The sequence below is a fragment of the Chiloscyllium plagiosum genome, chromosome 24 (assembly GCF_004010195.1).
Source record: "Chiloscyllium plagiosum isolate BGI_BamShark_2017 chromosome 24, ASM401019v2, whole genome shotgun sequence".
Lineage (NCBI taxonomy): Eukaryota > Metazoa > Chordata > Chondrichthyes > Orectolobiformes > Hemiscylliidae > Chiloscyllium > Chiloscyllium plagiosum.
In genome coordinates this window covers 42,495,509-42,517,358 of record NC_057733.1, presented here as the reverse complement: position 1 = coordinate 42,517,358, position 21,850 = coordinate 42,495,509, and the positions used below count along the sequence as shown (strand labels likewise).

General features: G+C 38.5%; 1 protein-coding gene across 2 annotated transcripts in view; it reads right to left on the bottom strand.

Annotated features, from left to right (window-relative positions):
- The window catches only part of usp36 (ubiquitin specific peptidase 36), an 87,789-nt gene that overhangs the window by 19,930 nt on the left and 46,009 nt on the right, over positions 1-21,850 (bottom strand). For both annotated transcript variants that reach the window (XM_043714918.1, XM_043714917.1), the window contains exons 8-16: positions 21,128-21,210; positions 19,387-19,498; positions 18,766-18,906; positions 17,890-17,990; positions 16,118-16,256; positions 10,885-11,478; positions 4,141-4,256; positions 1,953-2,424; positions 510-640 (exon numbers count right to left, since the gene is read on the bottom strand). In XM_043714918.1, the coding sequence (XP_043570853.1) occupies positions 510-640; positions 1,953-2,424; positions 4,141-4,256; positions 10,885-11,478; positions 16,118-16,256; positions 17,890-17,990; positions 18,766-18,906; positions 19,387-19,498; positions 21,128-21,210 (1,889 nt within the window). The remainder of the gene's footprint in view (positions 1-509; positions 641-1,952; positions 2,425-4,140; positions 4,257-10,884; positions 11,479-16,117; positions 16,257-17,889; positions 17,991-18,765; positions 18,907-19,386; positions 19,499-21,127; positions 21,211-21,850) is intronic.

The window sequence follows — 21,850 nt, the reverse complement described above, 5'->3', positions numbered from 1 at the left end:
TAAAAATGTATCCCCTCATCTTCAAATGCCATATGCTCGGGAACATTAACTGTGTCTATAACTCTCATTGTTACTTTAACATTCAGCACATGGATTACAAAAGAAATATTATTAAAGCTGGGTTTTCCTGCTGCTGGGGTGAGGTGTTTCTTACTCTTGAATAAACACGATGGTAAACTTTACCAATGACTCAAAATTAGAAAATGACATTCTTTGGTCTCATGGCAGCAGTGTCTTCTGCCGAGATTCACAATGAGGACTGGACTCAGAAGGTAATGCCTACGTGAACTGCATTAAGGAAATTTTTGTGCCATTCCAGGCCATCTATTCAAACACTCCTGGAATTTAAGGTTGCTATGGCAAAATTAGTTATGGTTTTACGTAAGTATGTTGAACTCAAGTTTTCAAGAGCTAAAAGTGACAAATAACTGCCCACGAGAGAGACACTGACTCAGGGTATCTAAAATAATCACTACTGCACCAAATCGTGAAACGTCATATTTACGTACTTTTCCACAGCAGATTCAGTAGGGTCGTTTACTTCAAACACTTCTGTGTATTTTTTATGCTTCTTCCTTTTTTTCTTCAGTTTCTTTGGGATCAACCCTTCAGGTGAAACGTTGCCTTTAACGGATTCCTCCTGCAATAAATCATCCCAGTTCAGTCATCATTTCAATGAATCATGTTAAATCCTTTACACTGAAATGACTGAAGCGTTTTAAGCAATGACAATGTGATGAGAGTAAAACAAATTTCACTACTTGATACAAACAGCCACTGTATTGAGTGGATTCCACTCCAGTCTACTCACAAGTCACTTTGCACTCAAGTCGGATCACAATGCAGGACAATATAAAGGAGCAATGAGTAAGCATAGGAAATGTTCGGATGTCAGATCTTTAAAATTACATCCCTGTATGAGATGATGTTTATAAATCAAGGATGCCCTGTATATTTCTTACCATGAAGACAGCTTAAGAAACTGTCTTTTAAAAGTCTTGTTCAAAATAACAATGCATCAGACCAGACAATCAGATGGTGAAGGATAGAACTGAAGTCAGTTTTTAGAAATGCATATTTAGAAATCACAGTACTAGCTCAACGAAGATAGTTTTATTCTGCTCTTATTTATAGGAACAAACCCCTGTCAATGTCAAACATCTGCTTATAATTGAATAAATATAACATAAAATAACCAGTATCAGACAAAGTTGACATATAAAACTGGCTTAATAAGATATAATTTAACTTAATGCAGTAATCTGCATTAATTAATATATTGGTGCTCCAGATACAACAGTAAAATTTTTATGATTACAGTAAAACTGCTCTTAGTAGGCTGAATAACTGGCAGTATTGATCCACTTTGTCGCAACTTTGAACATTTGGAGAACTCTCCTACTCAGAATTGATATAAAAAGAAATCGAGCACTTCAATCCCTCGCTGCTATAGAGTAACATTTTCCAAATCAGTTGCAAGGTCGAAATGCCAGTGGTCTTAGGGGGTGATGGGACATAAAACTATCCATCGTTCCGTGCGCTTGTGTGTGTTTGCGTGTGTATCTGTCTGTCTTTGGGGAGGACCGGGGCAAAGACAAAATATAGACTAGTAGAAAGATTGGTGGTGATGAACCATAGCCCTTGCCAAGAAGAATGAGAGAAAGGAATGATGGAGCAAGGAGTCATCCCACATACCTCCTTATTTTGGTTGCATCCAGTTCTATACAGTAAGTGCAGGGAAAAGCTGACATTTAATACCTGATCGAGGAACAGCCAACCACTGAAGCAGGCTGACCATGATGACATTTGTAAGACTGGTTCATCTCAAAGAACATGAATTAGCTGCAATATAGCTCTAACAGGAAGTTTACAGAGAAAGAACACTTTCTCACTGTTCCTTTAGTAACAGTGAAACTAATACTGACTCAATTTTGGAAGGTCCAATAACCTACCTGTAACTGGTCACATACACCATCATTCTCCGCTTTCTCATGTCGCTTTTTCTTTCTTTTAATTTTCTCTCTACCATCAGTCTTGGCAGCATCATCACATGTTGTCTGGCTGAATGATTCAGAATCAAAGGAAACTGCAACTCTTTTCAAATGTTTACGTTTCTTCTTAGGTCTCTCACTGCTGTCCCTTGGCTCCACGGACCGGTCAATGCAGCGTGTGTGTGTCTTATCTGATAGATCAGTCCTGGAAGTGCACGTTTTACTAATACCTTGACCAGATAAAGAATGATTTCCCAATGAGGTAGCGCTGTCATTTATTAGGGGAGCAGGCTGCCAAGCTGCTTCCATGGCTTCCAATGATCGCATCTGCGACTGAGAAAAACTAGAACTACATGACTTCTTGGAGATTTTAGATGGAGAACTAAATCCTGTGTGTTTGGAAATCTGCACTTTGGGAGTAGATGGAAAAGTCCTGAAAGGAAAAAGACAAAATTAAGAATTTTATTTCATGGAATTTGTTCTTAATTTCATGGCACCATTTTCTTAAAATGTTCCAACAAGGGGAATGCTCTCAAGGCACCATGAGTCAAAAGGTCTCCTGTGTCATAATGGTTCTCAACCATACTCACTCAGTGCCTAAACAGCTATAATAACCAAAATATTCAATTTACACCTGTTCATGTGATATGGACATCACTGGCAAGGCCAGCATCTATCATCCAACCCTAACTGTACTTAAGAAGGTATCAGCAAACTTTTAAAACCATTTCTTTCTCTACATGTGGAATTGTTTCTTCTTGCGAATGTGCAACTTGCACTAAAATGGACATATAGGCCTTAAACACATGGTAAATATGCTGAAAATTAATTTTGTTTTTATTCTCATTAGTATTATCTGTCACTAGTAAATCATATCAGAAATCAGCTTTTTGGAAACTTAAGTAAATAAAATCTCATAAAACGCACAACCTTATTCAGATCATAAGAAATACAGAAACTTCTTAGGCCTGCCAATGTAAAAACAGTTGCCAGAAAATGCAACAAAACTTATTTTTTGTAATATAGTCTTAATGTTCTGTACTTTCATTATGTTATTTTAAACCAGTTTCTATGAACATAGAGTCACTCAATATGAAGTTGCCCAAATTTCATTCTTTACTAGAATGCATTAATGATATACAATGGTCACAGGTCTTTTGTTGCATTCAAGTCCTCCTCTCTACCCCTAACCTTAGCAAACCCTGCAAAAACAACTTTGCCAATAAGTCTTCATCCCTTCAGCTCTTGTATAAACTTCTCCCAAGATCAGCTGTGATACACTCGCATGTGTGTCAGGTCGCAAATACAAGTCCCATTCCAGAGCTCGAGCACAACATTCCAAGATGAAAAACATTCCAAGATGAAATCCCAGTCCTATACTCAACAAGTGCTGCTCTGCTGGTGCTGTCTTATAGATAGATGTTAAGCCAGATGTTGGCATGAGATATGTAGCATGCCTCATCACTAATCTGAAGACGAGCAAGAGAGTTATTCCTGCCAACATCTAACAAAAAGCAGATTATCTGGTCACTGCTACACTGCTGTCACTACAGCTTCCTGTGGTGAAGTTGGCAGCTATATTACAAAAGTTAAATATACTTGAAAACACTTAATATGCCAATGTACTTTACAGTCTACGTCTGTGAAAAGTATAATTAAATCAGTCTTTGTCTCACCATTGGTGATGAAGCTCTATAATTCCAGCCATAAATTTCTACACAACTCTTCACCCCGCTTGACTTTCTTTTATAAAAAAGCCTCCTGAAGATCAATTCTTTGAGAAAACCATATGCACACTGTCTTACATTCCAACAGCTTCTGAGCCTACATCTCCCTTCAAAGAAGCCACCTGATTGGCTGGGTATTTCTAGCATTATCTGCTTACGTTGTTTTCCTTGCTTGCCTGTTAATTCTCATCTAATCACACTTCTGTGAAGCACCTTGGCATGTCTTTGTGCATTGAAAGCACTATATAGTTGTTATCTAAAGAAAGAGCAGATACATGTGTCCTTCTCAAGTAAGAACAACTAATGAATCAAGTGGTTTCATTGGAATAATTCATTAAAACCACTTGCAGCCTTGTCCATTGGCACTGCTTTACTTTAAATGATGGAAGCTTTATTCAATGAGCAGTAAAAATTTCTCTTACCTAGTTTTGTTTGCAGAAGAAAAAATGTGGCCTTTTTTCATTAATTTTGCTTTGTGGACTGATGATAGTGATGGGGAATATGGTTCATTTTCTGTCACCTTCCAGCTGTAGATGGCCTGCAGTTATTGACATAAATAAAAACTTGGTGGTCTAAAAAGTATCCATGAGTGCAGAAAATATAAAAGAGGGAATGGCAAAGAAGAATCAAAAAAGTTTCCATGATTAGACAGCTAGGGAAGCGAAGTAGGAAAACAATAGACAAGAAAAAGTCAAAACAGTTTCCAGTTACTGACCAGGAAAGAACATTTATAGTTTTAGACCAGAAATACCAGACATGAACAAAGAACAAAATTAGAAAAATAAGCATACTAGCACAAGTTTGTCAGCATTAGTTATAAACAAAGTGAACAGATCGCATAAACAGCTTTTGTACTTCTATACAAGATCTTATCCTCCACAGATTAATGCCAAATTAAATGCTCTGGCAAAAAGATAATCTATCAAACCTCATGTGCAATTGACCAGAGACATTTAATTTGATGTAACATTTAATTGCCGTCATATCTTGAACTAGGTCCAATACAACATGACCCATTAGCAAAAGATGAAAATTTTGTTTAATGAGCAGTGTGTTGCCAGATTGGTGCACACAGGTTGTGAGTAGCCCAAGTTCGCAGATCATGAAGGACAAGTGTTCAATTGTGGCCTCTGTTTTATCAGCTATCCAGGTTTGGAGATTACAGGAACAATGATGAGAATTAGTGTTCTTGTCAGAGAGGGGGTGGAGTCTAAAAGAAAGTTCCTGTACACCCTCAATGTCATTAAGTTTCACTGGAAAGGTACACAGATTCTGGAAAAGGTGACATTCATCCTCATCCAATAACCTACTGACACAATTCTGCATACAGATGTGGCCTGATTATTTGGGTAAATTAAAGGAGGGTTGCAAATGCTGGTGAAATGGTGTCAAGCACAAATTAACAGCTTAAGGAAGAGGTGTTAAAACAAAATTTCTGGCAGTCTCATCCCCAAATCAGAGAGGCTGGAGATGCTCAAGGCAAAACACTGGAATATCACATTAAGTTAAATAATGCAATGGCTCAAGAACAAAATGAACTATACGACTGCAAAGAGTTAGTGTTGAAAATCAATGATAACTTCCACAGCAAGACTTTACAAGAGAAACAAAACATTCCTTCAGTCATTGTTCAGTTAAGTATAGAAACCTGAACTTCAACTGTTGATGTTTTGACACCAGTGAACAAAAATATTTTTGTTTCATTCTCAAGGGACAGAGTTTGCTCTAGATTTTCGGAAGCATTTCCATACAGCAGTCATATGCTTTAAATACCAGGATCAATTCTTTTTGCAAAATTAGAACATTACAACATTGAAATAGTTTGGCTCAACATGTCCATTATCTTCCAAATTTCCCATGTGTGTGTCTTGCTACCCTACCTTTTTATGACACAAAGCCGGTGGGAGGATGTACAGATGCTTCATTGTAATTTGGACAAGTTGGATGAGTGGGCAACTGCATGGCAGATCAAATTTAATGTGGATGAATGTGAGATTATCCATTTAGCAGCAAAAGCAGGAAGGCAGATTATCTGAATGGCAACAGATTGGGAAAGGTGGAGATGCAACAAAACCTAGGTATCCTTGCAGACCAGCTGCAGAAAGCAAGCATGTAGGTGCAGCAGGGGTGAAGAACGCAAAAGACATGTTTGCCTTCATAGCTCGAGGATTCGAGAACAGAAGCACAAACGTCTTGCTATAATTAAGAGATAACACCTGGAGTAGCGGTGCAGTTCTGGTCTCCTTATCTAAGGATGGATGTTCTGGCTATGGAGGAAGTGCAAAAAAAACTGATCCCAGGGTGGCAAGACTGACATAGGAAGAGAGATAGGATCGGTTAGGGTGATATTCACTGGAGTTGAGAAGGATAAGGGGAATCACATTGAAACTTATAAAGCTCTGATAGGGTAAAGACAGGATGTTTCCAATTACTGGGGACCAGATGTCACAATCAAAGGATTTGGGAAGACTATTTAGGACTGAGAGGAGGATAAATTTCTTCACCAACAGCACGGTGTAGTTCTCTACGACAGAAAGCAAGAACAGGATACTGAATTGAATACTGGATTAGTGGTGCTGGAAGAGCACAGCAGTGCAGGCAGCCTCCAAGGAGCTTCGAAATCGACGTTTCGGGCAAAAGTCCTTCATCAGGAATAAAGGCAGTGAGCCTGGAGCATGGAGAGATAAGCTAGAGGAGGGTGGGGGTGGGGAGATGTATGTGTTCCTTTACAAAAAAAGGTATTATAAGTTTCCCTACCATTAATGACTGCATTAATGACGAGAGTTATAAATAAATTCATAAGTAACAATAAAAGTAAATTTAAGACAAAAGTTCATCAAAGTCTATTTAACAGCTCCTAGTCTCAGAGGAAGCCGAACAAGAGACAATGCAGCTGGAATGAGAACCATCAATCCATGATGAGAACATCATGCTAGAATGAAATCAAAATGCCGGGAACACTGGGCCAAAAAGACACCACCGAAACAGAGCACCACCAAGATCACCACTCCTGAACGAAAGATGCCAGGCAGTCAGATCACTGAGCTGGAAACATCCACTGAAGAAAACACCACCAGGACAAGACTGACATTACTGAGCAAGAACGCCACGCCAGGCGGTTGGAGCACTGGCCCAGAAGTGTTCGGTGAAGATTAAGACGGACCACCAACGAGACCACCGCACTGGGACAAAACCGCTCTGTCAGGAGACCACTCCGCAGGGCCGAGACCACCATGCTGGGAGAGTACACTGCTGCAGACTGCCAGTAACCACCTTGTCGCTGGATCAGGAGGAGCACTCAACTGAAGCTGTTAAATGAAGGTCAGATGAGCTTTGATATTAATTATACTGATTGGAAACATTAAAAACAGAGAAAGAAAAGAAAATATTGTAAAAATGAATGGAGTAGATGAAATATGGACTCCTGGGCTGAGGAGCCCACACTCTGTACTGCTACTTTGCTGCCACCATCTTGAAATGGTTCTTTTATCTCGATAATTGGGAATATTTACTCAGCAGCATTGCCAAATTTCTCCTGATCTTCAATCAACTTGGATTTCTCCATTCTTATTTAAAATCCTTATTCTGGGTCTATGTCATTCTACAGGTTTCCACAGGGTTTAACCAAATTCTACTCCATGAGATCTATTTTAGATTCATAAAGTCATACAGCGTGGAAATAATAATTTAAAAAATTTCAAAAAATAATCAAAGACACCACCCCGTCTGTTCCACCCTCTTCTGTCGGGCAGAAGAGATAAAAGTTTGAAAACTTACTAATAGATTCAGGCACAGCTTCTTCTCTGCTCTTATCAGACTTCTGAATGGATCTCTGAAATATTAAAGTTGTTCTCTCTCTGCACCCTCCCTGTAGCTGTAACACAATATTCTGCATTCTGAGCTTAATGTACTTACGTAAGATATGGCCTGCCTGAATAGCACGCACAACAATACTTTTCACTGTGTCATGGTACATGTGGCAAAAATGGATCTCATCAAATCAAATGATATCAAATCATTTGATCCATAATTGTTTATTTATATGGTCAGTAGACCACAATCTCTGTTATGGGTTGAGTTTAGGAGTGGTTGGAAAGCTGGATGCCTGCCCTATTTTACATAATCACCATCTTCTCAAGGGTAATTAAAAATTAGTAATAAAAGTTGCCCCAAACACTGAAGTCCGCATTCTCTGAATGAATTTTAATAACACCCTTGCTGAAAATACATCAAATGGGGCATTTAATACTTAGCCTCTGATTTTGTTGATTTAACTGTATGTTTTAATGTTTGTTTTAACTGATTTAACTGTATCAAAATATCCTCCACTATGTGTTCTAGTTTTGTAGTTAAAGGTTAGCATTCCTTCGGTCTTTTAGATGGTTTTGTACTTGACTCCTACAGGTTACTGATCTAAGTTCATGAACTCCTACATCTCCTATATTCACACATCTACACCCTGGGACAGCTTGCAGAGACCCAGCAGAAACCCTGGAGATGTACTTTAAGACCCTTGTACAGAAGATAAACTCTATTCATGTAATTTCTTTTTATTATTTTGTAACTGAAAATGGTGCTGTATTGTGGCAAAAAAACAAATTTGACTGTCTTTCTAGATATATGTGACAATAAATAAATAACTCAATAGCTCTTTGGAGTTTCATTGTTCCTAGCTTTTCATCATTTAAATGATGTGCTGATCTATTTCTTTTGCTGCACAAAAGATGACTGTATACTTATCTGTATTGAAATCTGCCTACCACATTTTCCCCCACACATTTAATGTATAATTGTAATTTTATAGTGTTCTGTTTCCATCTTCGCAGCTTATGATACCAATGATCTTTATGTCATTGGCAAACTTGAAAAGGTATCTTTCTATCTTAAATCATTAATAAATATAACAAATATTTGAAGATTTAGATAGCATTTACATATTATTCATACTGTCTGTCTTCTACACCCAACCAACCTCTTAACCAGATCATTAATTTGTCTTTATGAACATTTATTTTTGCAAGGTTTGTGAAGGTTTGTAGCTCAGGTTGAGGTTTACGGTGTAGGTTTGCTCACTGAGCTGTAGGTTTGATATCCAGACGTTTCATTATCTGGCTAGGTAACATCAGTGGCAACCTCCAAGTGAAGCGAAGCTGTTGTCTCCTGCTTTCTATTTATGTGTTTGTCCTGGATGGGGCTCCTGGGGTTTGTGGTGATGTCATTTCCTGTTCGTTTTCTGAGAGGTTGATAAATGGTATCTAGATCTGTGTGTTTGTTTATGGCGTTGTGATTGGAGTGCCAGGCCTCTAGGAATTCTCTGGCATGTCTTTGCTTAGCCTGTCCCAGGACAGATGTGTTGTCCCAGTCGAAATGGTTTTTTTCATCCGTATATAGGGCTACGAGGGAGAGAGGGTCGTGTCTTTTTGTGGCTAGCTGGTGTTTGTGTATTCTGGTGGCTAACTTTCTTCCTGTTTGTCCTACGTAATGTTTGTAGCAGTCCTTGCATGGAATTTTGTAGATGACGTTAGTTTTGTCCATGGATTGTATTGGGTCTTTTAAGTTTGTTAGTTTTTATTTGAGAGTGTTGGTGGGTTTGTGTGAGGGGTCTTAGTCGTCTGGCTGTCATTTCTGACAAAACCAACGTTATCTACAAAATTCCATGCAAGGACTGCCACAAACACTATGTAGGACAAACAGGAAGAAAGTTAGCCACCAGGATGCATGAACACCAGCTAGCCACAAAAAGACACGACCCTCTCTCCCTCGTAGCCCTACACACGGATGAAAAAAAACACCATTTCGACTGGGACAACACATCTATCCTGGGACAGGCTAAGCAAAGACATGCCAGAGAATTCCTAGAGGCCTGGCACTCCAACCACAACACCATAAACAAACACATAGATCTAGATACCACCCATCAACCCCTCAAAAACAAACAGGAAATGACATCACCACAAACCCCAGGAACCCCATCCAGGACAAACATATCAATAGAAAGCAGGAGACAACAGCTTCGCTTCACTTGGAGGTCGCCACTGATGATGTTACCTAGCCAGGTAATGAAACGTCTGGATATCAAACCTACAGCTCAGTGAGCAAACCTACACCCTAAACCTCAACCTGAGCTACAAACCTTCACAAACGTTGCATTAGCATGTTCATTATCACTATCCAAAGAATCAAACCTCACTAAGATTTGTGAACTTCAGCAATGAAATTAAATACCAGCTTTCAACAACAGGAAGACATTCGTGATGACATCAACAAGCACATGCAACTGTCTCTTACAAAGTTACCTTCAAATTCAATCTTTAACAGTGAGGGAGGCTTTAAATAAGACCAAGTGGTATTCACTTAAAGGGGGAGATGGGAGGATTGAGCCAGCCAAGACATTCATTTTTTAATAGAAATCGCAAAGCTAATCCACATTCAAATGATAATAATGAACATACAAGGCATAAAGTATAAAACGGTAAAAAGGAAGGAGTTTTTGGTAATAAGTGATTAGAATTAACAATATGACAAAAGGATGAGGTTTTAAGATAATGGATAGATTGTAAAAACTGCCTTTGTCAGAAGAGTTATGGTATTAATGTATGTATGCCGCCTCTGGTGAAGAGATGTGGACAACAATATATACTAGTAACTAATTTTATTTATTTAAATTCTTAGCGCTATCAAACCTGCAAATGCTTGCAAGTAAAGGCATTTATTTTTCAACAAAAAGCTGTAAGTTAAAAAAAACCTTTTCCTAACTACTGAAATTTAATTAAGTACTATCACCAGCATGCACTAACACAGAAGTACAAACTCATAACTGGTATTATTAAATGCTCATGTATGGGTCTACCTTGCAAACAATGCAATGTGAGATCATTATATAAAGCCACTACAGTCCCAAAGGACCATGGGGCTGCACTCTGGTGGGGAGAGTGAGAAAGATAATTGGCAATGAGTTTAACCTGGTGATCACCATTCCACAGTTGCAGGGTGAGATTGAAAAGACAGGACCTTCATAATGATCTCAGCCAGCTTGGGAAGTGAAGCCATGCTGTTAGCATCACTTGACATTGCAAACCAGCGGTTCGGCCAAATGAGCTAACCAACTCCCAACATGTAAATATTTAGATACATAACAATTCCTGCACCCCACAACACACACCCACCTTTTTGGCTGACAGTGCAAGCCTCTTAGCTGGAGGTGGTGACATTGTGCTGGACTGCTCTTCCGCAAGCAGCTGGGGCTTTATTTTGGACACTCCCTGATCCTCAGCACTACTCTCAGTCCTCTCATTAGCTGAGCTGTGTGTTTGAGATTCTGAATCCGACTCTTCGGGCTCAGAGTGTTGGTTATTCAATCCATTTTTTGCAACATTGCTCCCGTTGAAACCATGTTTCGGACTGCCAAAATCTTTCTGCTGGTTATGGATGCCTTCTTTCCCTTTATGCTCAGATCCACCAGTTAACAGCGACTTGAATGAGGTAGATGTAGGTAATTCCTTGCTTTCTAGTGGAGTCACCTTTGCATTTTCTGTTACTGATGTTCTGCTGCTACTTGAACTGTTTGCTGACTGGCCCTGAGAAGATTTTGGTTGCAGCTGAGGTAAAGATTTTTTAAACCTCTTCAATGACTCATCTATGAAGGTTGGTGCATATGTTGGTTTCACTGGAAGCTTGGGTGACTGGTTAGTGCTGTTTCTTGGGACTGGCACGCCAACACTTGCAGAAGCTTGCAACTTGGCTTGCAGAGACTCCGGTTTCTACAGAACAAATACAATCCAGTTACACATGTGCCAATATGTCATCTTCACAAACCATGTGGATCCTAGGAAATAGAACTAACATTCCAAAAATTAACATGACACCAAAGTGTGTCATACGGGACGTTTAACACAAACAAAATCTGTGATAAGGTACAAGGGAACATTAAAAAACACAGTGTGCATTAAAATCACAATTAAACAGCAGTATGGATAAGTGAGATGGTACATTTTGGCAGGAAAGATAAGGAGGCTACAAACTCCTTTGAAAATGAAATATTAAAGCGGATGGAGAAGCAAAACCACCTCATGGTATAAAAACAAATCTCAAAGTAGCAACATGTGAAAATGATCTTAAAAATGGTACATCAAGCATCGGGCTCATATCAAGAGGATTCAAAATGAAAGGCAGAGGAGCTATTTTAATTAGAGCACACCTGGGAGTGGAGTAGAACCTTTCAAAAAGGTTATGAAGATACTAGTAGAATTGCATAAGCACATCCCTAAAGCAACACTGGAAGGTCATATCTCTCAAGAAAGATTCAACAGACTTTTGTTAAGAGAAGATAAAGCCAGCATAGTATCTGGTAGTCGTCTTTAAGATTGTAAAGGGTCTGAACAAAATTCAGGTATGTTTCCACTTACGGAGGAGATCAAAACAGTCCATCAACGTAAGACAGTTAGTATTTTGTCCAACAGGGAGTTTTTTACTCAGGGAATACCACATACCAATCAATTGGTTTATTTCACAACCACAAATTCCAGGCAGACTTTCACCAGTCACCCACCCACTCCCCTTCACCTACTGCCCACCTGTGACGAGAGAACAAACTACTGAAGCCATCCCCTTCTACAGTGGTAGCAAGGCAATCGCTATCTTTTCTTAAAAAAAGTAGTGCTAAAGAGGCGCCACAGATGGAAGAATGCCCCTCTCCTTTACCTCCAAGGATCAGGTGCATCAGAAACATCCTCCTGTTGACCCTTCAACTTCAAATGCCCCCATGAGGCCTTTAAGGGAGACTTCCAATGCTTCTAACTGGCCAATTCAAGCAAAAAAAAAAGTCAACTGCATGCTGATGGCAGAGTGCAGGGTTGGAATCCCCATCTGACACAGAGGTTTTCCCAACCCAAGATTGAAAATCCGGTCCCATGAGCCAGCAGTATTCAATGGCTTCAAGACACAAAGTGAGAAAACAAACAAATCAATCCATGTAATACCTTCCAAGATAACGTTCAAGTGAAAAAGTCCAATTTTAGTCCTAGACTCTAAGAGCTATAACAAAATTCAAATACATTTGTTCAAATGCCTATGATAGAGAGATCTGTCTGCTTTCAAAGTAATCTATTTTTTCAATGCTTAATGGAATTTCAACATCTAATTTACTGAATTTTGCTACTGCTTGTTCCATATGGTCTTCATGAACATAATATAAATTACAATAATGTATTTAACAATAATTTATTCATTCTGTCAGCGAATTACTTTGTTGATAGAATGTTCAAGTAGTACGGGTTTACAGTGAAGTCTGGCCATTAAGTAATAACATTGCCCAAGAGTTTTTTAAAAAAAAAAAATCCTACAGAAGCCCCTTGGTACAGAGGATCAGCTTATTTAAAGGATTTTGATACACAGGCTTATACAGGAAAAAATGTTGGATATCAGACTAAACAGGGCAACACCATCAGCAATAGAAGGTTAGCTAAGTGATAGAGAACAGAGTAATGGTTTATGGATATTTTACAGGCTGGAGGAAAGTTTGTAGTGGAATTTCACAGCAATTAGTATTGGGGGGCTCTTCCTCTTCTTGATCTACATTGATTTCCTAGATCTTGAAATGCATGGGAGAATTTCAAAGTGTGCAGATGATATAAAACTTGGAGGTGTTCAGCAGGGCAGTCTAGTATTTTAAAAGGACATGAAAAGCTGCTGGAGTGGGGAGTTCAATCTGGAGAAACAAGAGGTGATATATTTTTCGAGAAAGAACATGGATAGACAGTGTAAAATAAAGTGCACTATTCTGAAAACTGTGCAGAGTAGGGCAGCACAGTAGCTCAGTGGTTGGCACTGCTGCCTCACAGCACCAGGGTCCCAGATTCGATTCCAGCCTTGGGTGACTGTCTGTGTGGAGTTTGCACATTCTCCCAAGTGTCTGCGTGGGTTTCCTCCTGGTGCTCCAGTTTCTTCCCACAGTCCAAAGATGTGCAGGTCAGGTGAACTGGCCGTGCTAAATTGCCCATAGTGTTAGGTGCATTAGTCAGAGGGAAATGGGTCTGGGTGGGTTACTCTTCGGAGGATCGGTGTGGACTGGTTGGAAGTCTGGAAGGGCCTGTTTCCACATTGTAGGGAACCTAATCTTAAGTAGAGAAACCTTGATGCATACAAGTTATTAAAATGTGGCAGGATATATGTTGATCTTGTATATGACAAATTACACATCAGTACAATTATGGGCACCACATTTCAGGAAGAATGTGAATGGAGAAGTGGATTTATAAGGTCAGTTCCAAGGCGAAGAAATCTCAGTTGAGGATAAATTGGAAAAGTGGAACTTTTTTTAATGGGGCGGGGGAAGAGAAAGAGGAGGGGTGGTGAGGGGCTGTTCCCACTTGGAAAAGGATAGAGAGCAGGAGGGCACAGATTCAAACCAACTTGTGAAAGAAGCAAATGTGATAGGAGAAAAACTTTTGAGTGAGAGAGAGCTGAGTGTATTGCCTTGAAGAAAGGTTCAATCAAGGCAATAATGAAAGGATTATATAATTATTTGAATAGGAACAATGTACAGTTTTACAGAGTCAAGATAGAAGATCAGCACTCAGTCTGTAAGGGAGCTGGTGCAACCATGATTGGCTGAATGGTCTCCGTCTGCAGCTTAATAATTCTATGCTTCTGGGTATTAAAATAAATGATCTTCTTTGGAGTGCAGTGTTGCTTCAGATACAACCTAAACCAAGAAAATCTATAAAGCGTCAGTGCTTTCAGTATTTGTACAATGGATTATTTCAGTTATGGAAGACGGAGACCTTCCTTTATCTCAGCGAAGAGTTCAAATCCAAGCAAATAAATGCATAACTTTTCATAAAAACCTCTGAGCTGTCTTGATTGATTATCTGCTCCAGCAGACAATTATGAGCTGGGATGGTGGAATACTCCATAAATATCTAATTTCAAGTAGAAACTTCACCTCATTCTGTCTAAACTGAGTTTATCTGAAATCGAAAGATTGCTCTTAACAAATTGTGTCTTAATTAATCAACTGTATTTTATCAAACTGTTTTGACATTTAATCATGATAATTTTTGCTGGTTAATAAACCTGATTGGAAGTTGTCATCCGAGATATTCAAATCCAGAATTTATTTTCCACAAGAATTGAATATAGCAAGAGATTATTGGTTTGGATTTTCCAATGGTCAGATAATCGTTATTTTGGCATAGGTGGGTGCTGTGCATGAGGACCTTGCAGAACCCACCTCAAAGCAGACTCCAAAATGGATTGTCTGGAAAACTGACCTGGAAATTCCCCTACACTTAGAGCCCTCTCAAAGTATCCAGTTAAATTGGAGAATCTGAGGGGTTCTGTTGAAATTAAGTAAATAATTACTCATAAAAAGTTAATGATTAATTTCCTAGACTACGTTCAACTAACTACAAATCTAATATCTAACTTACCTCACAAACCCAAACTACACCTCCCTCAGACTGACCAGACATCCACTTTTCCTCGTGGGACCTGATGCAACTTGCCACTGGACCTGACAAAACTCCCTTACCCTCCCCTTTCCCCAAGTGGATTAGACAGCTCGGTTCTGGAGAACACCCTTTCCCTGCCACCCGACCCAATCTTCCCTGCTTACACCCGGCAGTCCTAAATTGCAGCAGGACCCAATAATACCTCTCCCCTCTTCACATTGGACTCACTCCTCACCCCTCATGCTCCAGAATGGAGGTACGTTTGACAGGTTCTGAAGGGGTCCCCAGCGGAATATCCTATCTGAAATATGGAGTTCTCTTTGTCCTTAAAAAAAAAAGGACAGAGTGGCAACCTACATGAGATTGCCACTCTGCTAAAAATCTGGCCAATTATTTCCAAGATTTACCAGGAGAATAAGTTGCACTGTGCAATCTACTACCTCCAATTGTTTTTGTAGGTAAAGCAATCACGTTTCTGTTCAAGTGGACTTGCTTGTGGAAGAACACCTTAATATGGAAATTGAGACCAATGTTCTAGAATATATTTGAACTGCAATAGCCTTTTTCAAGAAATACCTAGAAGTAGTTATATTTGATGCTTTTAAAGCTGAAAATCACAACACCAGGTTATAGTCCAACAGGTTTATTTGGAAGTACTAGCTTTCGGAACACTGCTCCTTCATTAGATAGAAAGCTCGTGCTTTCAAATAAACCTGTTGGACTATAACCTGGCGTTGCGTGACTTTTTTTTAAAACTTTGTCCAGGCCAGTCCAACACTGGCACCTTTACATCATTAAAGCTGGTCATTTGTCCAATGTGTCAATGATTGCTCTCCCACCACTATGGTTCCAGTGCCATGTTCTCTTGTTCTTGCACAATTACGCATGAGTGGATTTCAGCATTTCTTAAAATATAACAAGCTGTTAACGATACGATTAACAAGCTGACCTTTGTCATCTGAGGTGAACTCAAATATCCATTCATTGTGGGTTTCTTGGGTATGGTTGTGCCATTGCTCGTTTTGGCAAGGGCCAGCATCATGTTCTGCTTAGGTGCATCATCAACACTGCTCTTGGAGTTTGGCATTCTTCAGGTGAAACAAAAAAAATCCACAATAATATTGCACAATTTTACAATTGACATTTTAAAAAACCCCAAAATATAAAATAAACAAACGCGTTTTGCTATTTAGGTCAATTAAGAGTTGGTTGAAAATTTCATATGCAACACATTAAGTACACAATGAATAACCATTGATTATTAAATATGAAATAGGGTAATGGTTCATTTTAATTTAATTTAATTATCAATTATGCAGGCAAATTTATTATCTCAAGATTAATTACACAACATTTATTTTAAATGTCTTATATGACTTACAGTATACAATAGTGGCCAATTACACTCTTCTCAATTAAAACTTGAAACCACACAACCATACAAGAAACCAAAAGGTAGAAAATAGTAAGAGAGAAGGTATGAGCCCTGTATCAACCAGACATTATCATCTCTCAGTGTTCATCATTTGCCCTGGATTCTGAGTATACAAACTACTGGGTTTATCCCTCGTTTATACACACACAACAAACATAGGCCTGCTCTCACAATCCATAAAGACCACAAGATATAGAGCAGAATTTGGTCATTTGGACCATCGATTGGTCATTCGATCATGGCTGATCACATTATGAATTGCTGTGAGAACAGAGATAAGCCTTTGATGCTGAAGATGAGTCTTCTATCTAACTTCCTTTCTGTTTGTTATCAAACTAAGACCAAGAACTCAACAATGCATGAAGTGAAAGGCTACAGTGAAAAACACTTGAGTAAGGAATGCAGAAGGCCAAAGAGAGGAGTAAAGATGAAATACTTATGTAACGTGTAACTTATCTTCCCTTTCATAAAATTGAATAATTCACAATGCCTCCCTTCTCTCCACTTGAATATTTTCTGATATCTAATCATTTTGCAAGACCCAGTTACTCTGTTTTTGGGCACTAATTAATCTCTCATAGCTTCCTCTCCAAATTGTTGAAGTCTCTCAAGTAAATGTTTGTTCATTATCAATGTCTCAACTTGACCTCAAGCTACTGTACTAAGGATGAACTTCAGGTGATGACTTTGTTTGTACTGTTATGGACAAGGCCAGACCCCTCAAAACGTTTCAAGGAGGTAGCCCAGACCATAACGTTGTTAGTTGTTTTAAGCAGATGCAAGTGGATATTCCAGGAGGGATGCAGGTGGTTATACCATTTAGTTTAAACAAAACAGAATTTATTTACAAAATTACCAAATAAAACACAAACAAAAAACAGAATATAGAATAACTTATCCTATCTGAAAACACGAGAGAGAGCACGAGAGAGAGAACCAACCTGAACCTGCTTCTTTTTCAACACTATTACTAAAACCCAAACCAAACCAGAGTAAAGCTGAGATGGGAGAGCTGGCCACTCCCCAAGTGTTTTATTTCCAAAACTTGAAAGCCTGTTGTCTGAGGCAGTATCAAACTGGCCCTGAAACCCTTTAACTTAAGATTTTTTCGAGTCTGGGTCTTTCATGACCCCTCTGAAAAAATAAACCATGGACAACATAACCTTGTTAAAGGAACAGCTTTGTCACATTACACACATACCGAAAATCAAATTTATAAATAGTTTTCAAAAAACTATGAGAAAGAAAGATAAAATAAACAAGGAAATGCATTTACTAACACCCACCTCAAGTAGAAAAGTACATAAGCCTGTTGATTCAGTACCACCTTGATATTGCTACAATGAACCATTGAGTCATTCATCTGATACCACTGCCCATTACTGGCCTGAAAAAAAGTAACAGCTAACACTGAAGTCATGGATAAATTGTTATCTCAAATACTTATTGTTAGTAAAGTTTGCTCAACTGATTTTTTTTGCCCCAATATCTAGTTACATTTAATCTTATGATGGATATTCCATTTGATCAAGAAGAAAATTGCACTCTTTGTATAATTAGATCAACAAACATCTATAATTTCACTGAAGATGGTTTATCAAAACCAAAAAATGCTGGAAATATATTCTTGGAAATAAGGAAGTACAAAATTTATAGCAAAATATGACCTCGTTGTGTAGAAGAATCACACTTTTAGCCTGTCCACATTCTTCAGAGAAGTCGATGTGTACTTGCTTTACATTTTAAATAACTAAGGTGTCAATAAAGGTAGATGCATTCAAAAGCATCAACATTTAACTTTACAATTATTTGATATTTAAGACTAACTATGGTGTAAAACAATTTTAAAACTTAATACATTACTATATATTTAAGATCAATTTTTCTGAATCAACCTCTAACAAAATAACTGGAGAGCCAGAATCCTGGATGTGGTTTTCTCCTCTCAGTCAAATCAGTTGCGAATAAGAAAGCAAGTTTGGGTTACCACTCCAATAGTTAGTAAGGGGCTGTTTGATAAACTGAATTGATATAAACAAATTGCTACACAAAGGTGACTGTGGACAAACTCAAGCCAGTTCGATAAGAATTTCCAATGTTTCAAACAGGAGAGCAATTTTGGTTCATGTTTTTAATGAGTTGATTAACTGTGCAATTCTCACCTTGACGTAACAGTAGTAGTGTCCAGCATGACAACTATATCCAGAATGCACCAGAACTGCATACAATCCATAATTGACTGGCTCGCCATTACTTTGGGACATGTATGGACGTACATTCAAATATTCAGGGTAACCAACATCCTATTAAAATACCAACAGTCAAAAATATAATCAAGTTTTCATAGTTATTTCCTAATGTAAAATCTACATTAAAATGGACAAAATATAATTAAATACTCAAGCAAATTGCTACATAACCCACATCAGCTCATTAAGAGGTTCATAGATTTTATGTGAGGAGGACTGATTAGCAAGAATTTTTCTTTTATTTAAATGATTGCTATTGAATGGTTTTTAAACAGCTGCAAAATTTGCAATTGCTGTTTTACCTCCAGCACAAAAATACCTGCTCTTTTGAAATTCTGCACAGCAACTGTGCAGAAATCTTGCAACAGCAAATGTTAATTTCTTGTGAATGGGATGCAAAAGCTACCTCATACAGCAATGAATTACACATTGAAGGATTATGCTACAGAAAGACAAATATATTTTACAGAATAACAAGACTAAATGGCCACTGAAAATTCCCAATAGCAAACTGAAAAAAAAAAATTATTTCACCTTTGTGATTTTACCACCACTAAAGTTTGCAAATCGTTTCAGGGAAAGGGTCAACACATTTGAAGCTCTGTGAATGGAAAAGCGCTTGGTAGCTGGAACCTTCTTCTTGCACCTAAATAAAGAGTTATTTGTTGGAGTCACAATTGTCCTTTCAAAGCAGTTAAAGCAAAATCAGAGATATTTTTGTCGTCCACTGCATGAAAAATGGTAATATAGATGAATCAGGAGGACAGGCAGTTTTTCTCAATTCTGCTCCACATTCAATCCAATCATGGTTGGTAATTGTAACCTCAATCACCACATTCCCCTTTCCTACCAATATAACCTTTCACCCAATTGCTCACTAAGAAACGAGCTATCTCTACCTGAAAAATATTCAAACCAACATCACCCTTGGAGGAACAGAGTTCCAAAGACTCATGAACCCTCACTCAAAATTACTCCTCATCCCCATCTTAAATGAGTGACTCCATATTATTCAACTGTGACCCCAAATTTTACATTCTCATCCAAGAGGAAATATATACCTGTCAACATTCCCAGGAATTTACAGGTTTCAACCAGGTCAGGTCTTACACCTCAAATCCCCAATGGATAGAATCCTCGCTTGTCAAACCTCTCTTCCCTCATAACCAACTCCATATTCTGGGAGCCTCATACTTCTGGATTCCCAGAGGTTTTAATTTTATAATATTTCTTTAAAACCTATTTTACTCACTGCATTTTACTAAATTCACCTAACTGTAATTACTTGCAAATATTTGTTCCTAAATTTATTTCTCCACTGCTAGACTGGACACTACCTTTTACAAAGCATAACGGCCTCTGCAATAACCAAATAGTGAGGTAAAAAGGGTGTATCCTTGGAACCAACTATATGAAACTTTGCTGCACACAAGAGGTCGTATTAATGCAGAGGGCTGAACCAGTGACCTGGACACACAGGGGGTTGACTGGTCAGTTTCAAAAGCACCACAGCTTGCGGAGCAGGTATGCCACCATCTGGTCAGGAATGGCACATAGTAGGAGAGGAACCAGAGGAACAAATGTGTGGGGAGTAAGCAGATGAAAACACTCCCATTGTAAGGATGACAGAATGTCATATCACATAGCACAGAAACAGACCCTTTTGTCCAACCAATCCATGCCTAACATAAATCCGAACTAAAGTCGTCCCACCTGCCTGCTCCTGGCCCACATCCCTCTAAACTTTCCCTATTCGTGTAATTATCATTCCACATGTGAACCACTCTCTTTATAAAACATTTGCCTGTGTCTTTTTTAAAATCTCTCACCTCAAAATATTGAAGCTGGGTAAAATACCTTTTCCTGAAGGGCATGTGTTGCTACCAGCAGAAAACATGCTGGACAATGACACATGCATTAAAATCAACAAATTCTGCACTGAAAGTGAGTTAAATTTCAAGACAAGACCAAAAGTAGCACAGGTGAAGACAGGTCACTAAGTCACCAGTGTAATAGCTTCAGAGGTTTATCGAATAAATATTTCTCAACATTTTGCCTCCCAAATCAGCTATTTTGGCATTAAGGCCAAACCTTGACCTATCCAAATTCCATGTGATTGCCTAATGTGGTGATCAGGAATGAACTTGAGCTCCAGAGAAATTATAATTAATTACCACCCCATCATATGACTAGCTGAAGCTAAATATTGAAGCTGGGACCCAAATCTTCAAGAAAATCTACAGAACAGGTGCAAAACATTTAGAAAACTACTTACTTTGCACACATGTAAGCATTCTCACCGCTGAGAAAATCAGGTTTCACAAAGAGCTCAAGGGCTCTGACAATATTAGGTGCTTGCTGAGGAGAGACAAATTGCAAAAGAGTCAAGACGAAAAAAGTAATAGAACAACTATTTACTTCTAGAAACAAAATTCAAGCAAACATTACTTTATATATATATGCTCCAAGCAGCAACTGTTATTAATCACGATACTATCACAGAACCTACACCTTTAAAATAGTAGCAATGGCCCAAAGAAAGTATGTGGAGACTACACTCTCGAGTATCTACCTGTGTTACTGCTTAACACATTCTATAGTGGTAGTATTCTATTCTACATAACATACTCAAGAGATACTACAACTTGTCTGGTGTCTTGCGTCTTGTGTGTATTCAGTGGATTTCAGCAATATTAGTTAAAATGCTTGGAAGCATGTTTGCGTGAAACAGAAGAATAGATAAAAAGCACGAACAACACAAATAGTCACTGCCTCACATTTCATTTATATTATTTGTGTGTGAATGCGCGTGTCACAATTCACTCAGTTAAAAGTTGCTGTACCAATATGCACTTGTACACACATGGGAGACGATGGCCTAGTGGTACTATTAATCCAGAAACTCAGCTAATGCTCTGCATTCAGATTTCACCATGATAGATGGATAAAATTCGAATTCAATAATTTAGAAAATCTGAATTAAGGATCTACTGATGAC